This window comes from Populus alba, chromosome 6, assembly GCF_005239225.2.
Source record: "Populus alba chromosome 6, ASM523922v2, whole genome shotgun sequence".
In the NCBI taxonomy this organism is placed as follows: Eukaryota; Viridiplantae; Streptophyta; class Magnoliopsida; order Malpighiales; family Salicaceae; genus Populus; species Populus alba.
Genome location: NC_133289.1, coordinates 5356744 through 5367835, shown reverse-complemented (window position 1 = coordinate 5367835; position 11092 = coordinate 5356744). Strand labels below are relative to the sequence as shown.

At 35.6% G+C, this 11092-nt stretch overlaps 2 protein-coding genes across 5 annotated transcripts; one reads left to right on the top strand and one right to left on the bottom strand.

Moving 5' to 3' along the window:
- The first annotated feature begins 1592 nt into the window (after nt 1-1592).
- Nucleotides 1593-5469, top strand: LOC118032589 (uncharacterized). 3 transcript variants are annotated; one of them, XM_073409930.1, is made up of 8 exons: nt 1593-1720; nt 2160-2229; nt 2345-2471; nt 2815-2928; nt 3564-3762; nt 3879-3924; nt 4125-4200; nt 4799-5469. In XM_073409930.1, exons 2-8 carry the CDS (start codon nt 2173-2175, stop codon nt 5110-5112), a joined length of 933 nt encoding a protein of 310 aa, XP_073266031.1. In that variant the 5' UTR covers nt 1593-1720; nt 2160-2172; the 3' UTR covers nt 5113-5469. The 3 variants fall into 3 exon arrangements, with proteins under 3 accessions (XP_073266031.1, XP_073266033.1, XP_073266032.1); XM_073409932.1 differs by having other exon boundaries at nt 1594-1720; nt 2392-2471; XM_073409931.1 differs by having other exon boundaries at nt 1629-1720; nt 2162-2229; nt 2322-2471.
- A 385-nt stretch (nt 5470-5854) lies between these two features.
- On the bottom strand, nt 5855-9294 carry LOC118032588 (probable galactinol--sucrose galactosyltransferase 6). 2 transcript variants are annotated; one of them, XM_035037317.2, is made up of 6 exons: nt 9089-9294; nt 8929-8971; nt 7429-8813; nt 7119-7328; nt 6866-7000; nt 5855-6722 (listed from the first exon to the last, which is right to left on the bottom strand). In XM_035037317.2, the coding sequence occupies exons 1-6, from the start codon at nt 9229-9231 to the stop codon at nt 6035-6037; spliced, it is 2604 nt and encodes an 867-aa protein (XP_034893208.1). In that variant the 5' UTR covers nt 9232-9294; the 3' UTR covers nt 5855-6034. The 2 variants fall into 2 exon arrangements, with proteins under 2 accessions (XP_034893208.1, XP_034893209.1); XM_035037318.2 differs by having other exon boundaries at nt 8929-8978; nt 9089-9204.
- Between the last annotated feature and the right edge of the window lie 1798 nt (nt 9295-11092).

Sequence of the window (11092 nt, the reverse complement as noted above, 5' to 3'; positions counted from 1 at the left end):
TTTCCCCATCATCAACGGCATCCTTTTCAGTCTTCACTGAATCACTATTTATCAATAGGTAATACTTAATTGCTTATATTGAATTTTTCTTGCTGGAAAGGGATTTTTAGCCCCAATTGTTCTTTGTCCCATTCCTTGCTTTCTCTTTCTTCTCTCCTTACTTGAGTGTGTGGCATAGAGATGGTCATCAATAATCATAGACAATTACTTTTAATTCCTTGAGTTTAATCCTTTGTTGAGTTCGTTCCAGTAATTCTACTTCTTTGCAAGTCTTTTCCTTTGTTAATCGTTCTAGTAATTCTACTTCGTTCCAATAAAAAACTTGGGTTGATTGAAATCAATTAAAATTTTAAAAGTTGATAAAGTTGTTATAGATCTGCAAAGCTGTTCTTAATTTAGGCTATTTGAAAACTTGCTGGTGATATTTTTAGGAGAAGGTGTTACTCAATTTATAGACTGTGGATTGTGGAATGTAAATTGTAAAGAGAATAAAGAGTGAAAAGCAGAGAAGCAATGTCATTTTTTCTATTTCAAATCATCAAGCACAACTTAAATTTGTAGAAGACAATAAATTTATCAAACTGAACAACTAGAAAAGACTCATCTTGCTCGAAGAGTGTTGCTGTCCGAATCATAACTCTGTCGTTATTACATGGGTTATGGTGAGGAAGGAACAATGGAGTCTCTAGTTTTCATGTGAGTAATAGGTTAGCATGATTCTCAAGTACGTTTCATAACAATCAATCCCACTTTTGCTTTTCATATGTTGTCTTAAGTTTTCATTTTCTTTTTTCAGTTCTACAGTTGTAAAAAATTTAGAGCTAGAATGAAGAAAATGGAGATTTTTCTTAGTAATCAAATATTTGAATAAGCATTTATGCTAACTTGTAATTTGCAGTGTGCTGATATACAATTTGATATAATCATAATTTTATTTACTATTTGTTGATGATCTTAAAAAAATATGCTCTCTCCCACACCGACAAAATCAAAACACCTATAGCAGGAAGCACCTTGCTTGGAAATTAAGGTAAAATTAACGCTGCCAGCATATGATACCACAGGTCGCTTAGCTTAAGGTTTTTAAAAAATATAATTATTGTTATTTTTATTTTAAAATATATTAAAATAATCTATATATATATATATATATATATATATATAAAAATTCACACACTTTTGATTAGGGCCACACACGAATTTTCAACTTGAAATCAGTCTCACTATTCCTTGTAAGTTTGCGGGTTTCTTTATTATTTGCTTTCTTTGATTCTAAATTGCAAATACACTACAAGTATTTGAATCTTTTTCACCAATTATGTAAAACATTCCTTCCATAGTTACCTCAAATCTAAAGGTGAGAAGGAAGGATTTTAGTATTTACTTCTCTATGATTCTCTCCTGTTTAGAACATTAACCATCCACATTTTTTATTTATTTTCACTTATGGATTATTACTAAAACATATTTACGTAAAATAAATTGCCCAAGCAAGATTAGTATCCCCTTATATTAAGTTAAACGTGATATATTATATTCTAAGACAAAAAAAATATAGTTAAAATCAATAAAACAAACTTACTTGCTGGACTATTTTCTCTTGTCCCTGAGAACCGCGGCTTTATGTTGTGGCATAAGATGCGCCTCGACTTTGCTTGGATCCAACCACTTTAGAGGATGGAGATTGAAAAACATTCAATTAGGGACAATAACCAGTAAGGTAAAAAACACTCCACATGAGAAAATTAGCATAGTCGTTTGAAACAATCTAAAACCAAAGCACCGCAAAAACCTTCTCTTCTTTTCTGTCTTTTTTATGGTTTCTCTCTGTTTTAATTTTGTTTTTTTGGGTTAACATAGAAAGAAAGATTATTCAAATAAAGATGGGACCTTTATGGCCAAAAAATCCTCTTTTTTTATCCTTTCTAAAAGTGTATTTCAGTGCTTGCTCATTCGAAGATATTGCTTATTCAGTTCTTAACATGGGTTTCTTCTTGTTCAATTAGAGATATGAATTTAGTCCCTTTCTTGCTTTCTTTCTCCGTTTAAAATCTTGAAATTGAACTCAATGGTTACTTAGGTTCTTATTTTTCTTGTTGATATTGTTTTTCCAAAGGGTTACTGGAATTAATATTGTCCTTGTGTTTTAATATTTGAATAGTCTCTGGCGCTATGGATCTGTCTCCATTCAAGTTGGACATTGATGAACTTATAAATGAGTTTGTTGAGGTATTTACTTGGATTTGTTATTTTGGGCTGTTTTTATTCTGTTTAGCTATTGTTTTTCAGGAAGGGTTATTATGTTTTGATTGTTTTAACAGTTGTGGTGTTCGGGAACTGTTAGGGTGAGTTTACAACTTTGGCTGATATGAAAAGAGTATGGCTTTCCAGGAAGTTTACCTACATCTTTGAGGCTAGTCCTCCTACCAAATTGGCCTTCTTTATGCAGTCGTTGTATGCTCATACAATTGGTGAGCTCTCACCGACTTGATTTTTGTATTGTCATTGAAGCAAATAATGTTTGCTAGAATCCAGTTGTCGTTGTGAGTTTTTCTTCAGTTTAAAGATTGTTGCCCTGGTTATATTTTATAAAAAGCCCGTTTCTGATAATGGACAAGTCCCATCTGGGGCTGGATAGTTTTTGGATCATGTTGCTTTCTCATCAGATTTCTTGAGACATAGTTAAGCGAGAGCTTGTTTAATCTTACCATGCTCATAGTGAATTTAGATGATTATCTCCTTAAAAGTAGATCAAGGATTTTTTAATTCAATTTCTAATGCAAATTTTGCTAACCAACATGCAATCAATTGCAGGTCACATGATTAGCACTTCTTCTTTATCACAAAGGCTAGGAGGCCTGTATTGCCTTTACTGTCTTTATGAGACTCAACCATTCAAGCCTCCTTTCAAAATCTACTTCTCTCTTGGTATATCTGCACTTTGCATAAAATTTATCTTTGATGTACTTAATTTTGAGGTTTAGTTTATTATGATGAGGCTGAACTATGTGCCATGCCATATTATGAAGCTTTTGCTCAAATTTTCCTTGTTGCTTATCTGAATGGCAGGTGATGTGCAATTTGGCTTTCAAATTAATTCTTTGATTCTTCTTACCAGAACTAATTGATTACATATTACTGTGTGACTTTTGGTTGTTTTGAATGGTTCTGGCACACTCATATTTTATTAAAATTGGAAGTTACCTCAGACAAACTACTTCTGCTAGGTCTTATTCTAACTCATCAGTATTGGTGTCATGAATCATCTTTTCCATTCTTTTCTTTATGGGGCCACTCTTGTATTCAGCCATGAACAAACAGGGTTTTTGCACTGTATTGTCCCTTGTGATTAATTTTTTTTCATCTGTTGGACTTTTAGGTTTAAAGTGAACATGCTTAAGGGTTTTTCTTTGTGTGAACTCTCTCCCGTTTGGAAGCATTTTATTGCTCTTGATCATGTTGAGGTGAATTAAGTGATGATAGTAAAAATGAAGTTATGATTAGCTGAAGTTTTGTTTTCCCTTCTCTTTTTCGCCATCTTATTTCTTCTTGTTATCTGACAGGAGAGTTGAAGAAACTCAAGACCCTTGTTATAAATTCAAAAGAACATGGAATAAAAGTAGTACCTGCTTTGGTCAAAAGGATGCTAGAAAAGAACACGTTTCTCTTTGGGTTTGTGGACTTACATGAAGGTTCTGTTAGTGAGACAGTGAACCAACTCACAGAATTGCAAGATGCCCGTGTGCAAGTTGCATATAAGAAGTATGTTTCCTAAAAATGATATGATTTATTCCAATCTAATAGCATGATTAGTCAGGTTTCACGATTCAAAATATTCTATGGATCCTCTTATTGCTCCACTGCTTTCTTTATAACAGGTTATTTGATGATACTCGGATTGAGCAGTTCCTCCATATGGACATGGTATGTTGCATAACTCCTCATGTGAAGGTTTTACTTAGGTTCCACTAGATCAATAGTTGCAATAGGCCTCGCCATCTTTTTCTGTTTTGAAAATAGTTACCTGTAGGTATAATGATTTTACAATGCTCACAGTTGGTGCCATGGTTTTCCTCTTCTTGTTTTCTCCCTGAATAAGCTTGTGGATTGAACTGCATCTGCAGGGTATGGAATTTGATTTAGAGATGCTCAAGAAAATGTCAACAGAATATGCAGAGGCAAAGAAACATGCCATCAGAGGTATGTTCTTTTATCCATCTCATATCTGTATTTAAAAGTTATAGACTGAATAAGCATCAAATCATGAAAGTAACATGTGTATTCTTCCTTAATATACCTGTATCTGAACTGCCTAGCAGAGCTAGTGATTTTATCTGTTACCAGATGCAAAACTAGTTTATCAATGCACTTTTTTTTTTTTTGTAACACTAAGAAGCTACATTTACTTGTCGGTGATTTTTTGAATTTATCTAATTGTTGAATTTTTTGTTATACTCCAATTTTTACTAGGATAAATGGTCGGGGTGGTAGAGTTTTTCTAAATATATTTGATTGCTTAGTTATTTCCATAACAGTTTGTGTTTATTCTTATTGCCGATTTGATTCTCAACCCAAAAATTTCTCTGTGATTTCTTATATGCATCATTTATGGTGCTGTATAAACTTTGAAGCACATATCAGTTGTTAATATCTAAACCATGTTAAATATGCTTGGTCCAGATATCATGGAGTCTCCCAATTTATATTTCCCTTCCAAAATTCTTTCAGTATCTATAACGTATTTAATTTACCACCCTTCTGCTTGTTTTTTTATTTTTTGTTTTTTTTTTTTTTACAGAAGCAAACAAGGCAGTAGATGTCAAAAACATACAGCATATATCAGATGATAGGGAATTTATTGGAGATGAAGTTGAGAGGATCACAGAGAACTGGAATGTCCAAAGGCAAGTGTTTTATCAGCAAACAGGACTGAATCAACGTCATGCTCAAAAAGATGAGCAACAACATCAACCACAGCACAAAAAACATGAACAGCAAGATGATGATTTTGGTGATGAATTTAGTCATCAACTGGAACTGCAACTAATTGAAGAAGAACAGCTACAACAAAAAGAAGAGGATGATGAATCTAATCATGAATTGGAGCTGTAACTTTCTGTAAAACAGCCCTAATAATATAGAAACAAAATGGTGAGGAATTATGCTACGAAAACCAGGACAAATAGGAATCCCATGGTTTAGGACATAATTATCTAGCAAGGTGATCATTCCAATCGAGGATGCTGCGGAATTTTGTGTTTAGACTGCTGCAATTCTAACCTCCCTTCAAGACCATCCCCGGGACCTTTTTCAGTTTATGGAAGAGAAAGCTGATGGGTTTTCTGGATAGGTTTTTCAAGTTACTGAATTTATTATCAGAACACAAAAGGATATCTATGCAGAAAACGTTTGTCAGTATATGTTAAGAATGGCATCTTGAAACAAATGGAGTCATTTTTATTGTTCTTCTTCGCCATTGGTCTGCATCCTCATGAAGTCTATAAACCTAGCTTTTCCAGTTCCATTAGGGCCCCTTGTCCCACCCTTCTAGTACCAAGAAGATTTTTTTTCTGCTAATGCCATCCATGTCTAGTTTTGATGATTGAATACTTATTGATTTTAAGTGCAGATGAAGTTCAGATTGGTTTTCTCTCGTTTATTTTGGTCCACTGGATTCAAGTTATTAATCATCTTAGGATTAATCAATGCGTTTCATTATCAATACCCCATAAATAAAAGGAGGAAACATTAGTTTTTGGTTGATCATCACCATTCAATGATTCAATATGAAATGGCATGGAGATGGATTTATGCAAGAGTCTTAAATTATTTGAGCTTAGTCCAGAACAGAGTATTTATTAAACAGGTAAATAGCAGAATTCTTATTTGACCATTCCCCCTCAATTCCTCACATGATCACATGAACTAGTAAACTACAAAGGGAAGAAAATTAGAGGGGAAACATGCAAGTACAATAAATACCCCAATACCCAATCCTCCCATGTAGCTCTTACTCTATTCTAAAAGAATTTTCCTATGACTCAATCTCAACAACATGAAGTTTGCCCTCCTCAGGCAAGCTATCCAAGCTAAAACTAACCAACCCAGAATTCGAATCATACACAAAATCAACCACATTTGAGTCCACAATGCACTTCCTTGGCTTAGCAGATGAATAAGCACCAAACTTGCCACACCCTTTAACCTCTACGCAAACTTTCCCTACCAATTCATCGCTGTAGTTCCCCACCCTCTCTTCAGTCACACCACTACTCTCACCCCTGTATCCATCATCAAGCTCTGATAATTCAGCACCACCTTTCACTTCATACTTTAGCCCCTCAATGGCTCCACCTGCATTGAACATGTTGATTAGCCCCAGGGGTGCAAAGCTGAACCCAGGTGCTAAGACCTTGATGGGTGTTACAGTGAATATGTCATGCTCAAGGACTTTGAGTGACACTGGCAATGCTGCATTGTAAGGGAGGGTGATTAGTTCTCCTGTCCGGTGACAGTAGAAAGCACAATTGCCATCCCAGTCGGGGTCCGTGGCAGCTTCAGCGATGAGGTGAACATCACGGCCCCTAATAGTGCCTGTTAGGGCCTCAGTTGTGGTTTGGTGGAAAGCATTCTTTCTTTCAGTGCTGCTCCAAGCTGCTCCTTGGCAATTGTAGACACCTAGGACCCCTGTGAACTTGTTCATGCTCCATATTTTCAATAAGCTTCAATCAAAGAAAAACTGTTTAAGAACATTCCCCATAATGCAACATTTCTAGGATAAGAAATTAGCTAAAATTCAGATGAAAATATTTTCTTCATGCTAGCTAGCTTAGATGACAAAACTATCAAGAAGAAAGAGACTTACCTCACTCCATCACGGGCAGGGTCAGAGAACAAGCAGTCAGAGGTGGGCCTTCCAGGCAAACGAGCTCGAAGAATAGACCCGTCGGGAAGTACCACCTTCTTTAGCAGCTCAAAGTTGTGCTTCCCAGGTGCATCACTGCTCATCAAAAATGTCACCACAAGCATTTAGCAAATGACATAGCACAAAAATATTTGATGATATCGTAATTTAACATGGTAATTTTAATTGATAATGAAGGGCTAGGATTTATTACCTGACATAGATGGGTCCACCACTAATAGCCCTAGCAGAAGCATGATACTCTGCAGCTGCATGTAGAGAATGGAACATGTCCCAATCAGGCTGCATGAACTCTCCCAAGAAAACACTGTTATATGCCACAGCTGCTATATGAATGGTGTGTGATACTGGATCACGCGGGTAGAAATCATCTGATGCTCTCACTACTGCTGTTTGTTTGGAGCTGCACCATGACATTTCAACGCAAAATAAATCACATCAGGAAAAAGCCCCAAGCTTGCCAAAAAAAAAAACTAACTAAAGAAGAAGAGAAGGAAACTTACCAGTACAAGGCATCAGTGTTATGGCTCATGCAAGCAATGCAGCCATTATCAAGGAAGTTCCTAGCAACAGAAGCATCAAGGGCTTGATGATATTGCCTAGTCAATTCAACCCTTCCTCCTAAACCAGCACCGAGTGTCTCCAAAATACATTGAACATCCACCTTAACCCCATCGATACCAGCTGCTGCCAGATAACTATGCAACTCATTATAAAACTTGTACACGTTTTTTGGATTCACTAACCCTAATCCCTGCAACGCCATTGCATCGTTTTTCCATGTGGGCTCATTCTCCACCACCCCCTTTGACACCATTGGATACTTCATCATTGACCCATATTCCTCCATCTCCTTAACTCCTGGACGGACCCCGCCCCAATAACCAGTAATAGCATGCCACACATACACATATTTTAACCCGTGTTTTTCTTTAGCTATATTCACTATGCTCTTGATCCCCGCTGCTGGATCATCTTTCTTCTGGAACTTGGCGTTCTCTTTAATCCCAGTCAACCTAAGCAACGGTTGCTGATCTTGTTTCCTCACATCTTGACCATTGGTTTCCTCTTCTTGGTCACGACCAACTGATTGCCATCCATCATCAATGATCACAAATTTTGGCGGGGTACCACCAGAAGCTAGACTTTGGAGCCCAGCTTCTACCCCTTCTTGAGTCACTTCTTGATAAAAGGCATCCCAGGTACACCAGCCAAAATAATCAATAATTCCAGGCAATTTTTTCTCATGCCGTTGACGAAAAGTCTTCAGATGCAACTTAACGGCTCTAACAGCCTCCGTTATTGTCCTAAACGGATCGGTCCCGGCATGGATGAACAAAGTGTGAGTAAACGACGACGTTTTGGTCTCTGCATCACCACTCTCCAAACAGAGTTCAAGCTCGTCGCTAACATTCCCCTGCAAACAAGCCCTAAATGACCCTTCAATCAAAGGCAGAAATACAGTGTAAACAACCTGGTTATCTTCATCTCCACCGTCTGATTCAAGGTGGGACCCATCTTTAGTTTCCACTAATAAAAACTGTGTCTCTAGAGGAATATCTCTCCCTTGATCCCCCATTTTCTGAGCCATCCACCACAGCTTGAACCGGAAACAAGCCATGAACCGGACATCATGTAAGGCGCCCAAAGAAGTCACGTGTCTACTATTTTCTTGATCAAACACCGCACCTAAAAACACTCCCTCCACCGGACCTGAAGTTGAACCGGATGTTGCTATCACATTGTCTGGCACACCAGTCAATATTGTCCGGTCTTTAACGATCAATTTCCTGTCCGAAATACGAACCGCTGGTTTGATCGTCATTGCTTCCTTTTCCTCTTCCTTTCTGTCTTCCTTTTTTAAAGGTTTTAATGGAACTTCACTTCTCTGCGATTATAAACGCATACAGTAATGAGATACATCAAAATCAAAACTACTATAAATACACATTACAGAAAAATAATGGGGCATTGGGAAGCTAAAGAAAAGATGAAGAATTTACCTTAAATGCCAATAAAGAGAGTGCTTTATAATTCGAAGAATACCTACAAACTCCAAGAGGCGAAACAGGGTATCAAATTTTGTTCAAATTTTCTCAGAAACCAAACAGAAAAGAATAGCAAAAACAATGGATAAACATGGAAAAGAAAAGGGATAAATACCAGAAACAGAAGGCTTTTTTGGTTTTTGCTTTACAGAAGTTTGGAGAGATCCCAATCGAAGACGAAGGTAAGTGAAAATGAGGTCTGCTATTTATAGCACAAGATTGTGGATTGACATTACTGTAACAAAAATTTGACAACATTTTCTTTTCCTCCAATGATCCTCGTCTGTGTTGTAGTTTATTGTCTCTGTAAGAGATTAGAATCCTTCTTTCTTGGATTTCTTAATGCCAAAAAACAGCTTTAATTGTTACCAACGGTATAGATAAGACCTTATTAAGATTCTAATTTCTAACGGCAGATTTATCCGCCACGTTGGATCCACGAAATACCAGTCCACTTACCCGGTTCTAAGAAAGTGGACTATGATTCTTTCACAGCAAGGTTCACTTTTTTTCTATGAATTTACGGCTCCTAGCTTGACGTGTAATGTTTTGAGCATGTACAGGTGGTGGTTAGGGTTTGGGTGCATGGAGAATACAATGTATTGTGTGTGGGTTTATTTTTGTTTCTTGTAGAGCGCCATAAACCATTATCAGTGCTGATCTGTGTCCACGTACTCGCTTTTTGGCGTCTCTTTCTTGACAGGAAGCCAAGTTGTAGCTGTCATTAAGATCACTCCACGTGGATGTAAAAGGGTCTGAGATCATCTGACGGTGGGGACAATTTGCTTGTTTTAACCAGCTTCTCAACAATCGTCCATTTCAATTGCCACGTTATTAGTGTTCAAAACGACTACAGTTATCGTGCTTCGTGACCAAGCACGTTGATTGTGGTGTGCGCGCAAAATATTTGACTATTCATTGATGCGTGAGAGGACTTTAATCTTTTATTTTACTAATTCTACCATGTGTTAAAATATTAGAGTTAGTTTATTTTGGTAAATTTACTCGCGTGGCGGTCCATCCTAGTGAATTTATTAGTGTTTAAATTCAGTGTTATTAAGCACTTTTTAATTAGATGGCTGGTAAATTTAAAATCTAATCCAAGTCAAGTTTTTATATTAAATAGGATAGAGATTATTGACATGATCATTCATAATTTTCCTGGTAAAGTCTATATAAAATTATGTTTGACTTTATTTAAAGAAATTCAAAACAGCGTGTTTTATTTATATATAAAAAAAAAAACTTGAAGCTATACCGCAGTAACCTCGTAAATACTCTACTTGAAACTTTAAAGAAAAAAATTAGTAATTGTGGGAAAATTTGGTTGGAATCCATCCTTGATATTTAGCATACGTAATACTTAAGAGATTTAATCCCTTAGTTTAAGGCAAAGAAATAAATTCTAATTTTTCTAGAAGTTAACGTGCATATGGTGCTACATTCACATTAATTTTCTGGTATTTAGAGTAAATTTATTCTCATGGTCAAATTAAAATATTGAAAATAGATTTTTTTATATAAGTTTAAGACAAAGTAATGAGTGCACTTCTGTTCAATCATTTGATAACCCACGTTAGCTTTGGAAGGGATCCACGGTCTTACCATCTGATGATGAAGGTAATATTTATTTTTGTATTTTAAAAATATTTAAATATCTTTATTTTAAATTAATATTTTCAAATTATTTCAATACAATAATGTTAAAAATAATTTTTAATAAATAAAAATATTATTTTAATATATTTTAAAATAAAAAACAACCAAAACTTTACGAGTTGCTGCATGGATATTTAGTATATACATCAATTATTTGGGATTCAATGATGCATGCATATAAATATGGCTATATATTCTGCTCCGAGTTTCGAAAGAATGATGGAGTAGCATAGTTTATGCTGAGAGATTCATAAAATCTTAAAGGTCAGCATTCAGAAAATATTATTTTTATTTGAATCCATAATATCAACGTAGAAGATATACTTTTAAAATCAATCGAATAAAAGCTTAATCATAATAAATTGATTAAAAAAATGCTATTATTATCAAATAAAAAATAAAATCCGATCAATGATCGATCAATTAATGAGTCGAGCAAGATTACACGAAAACCTCTAAT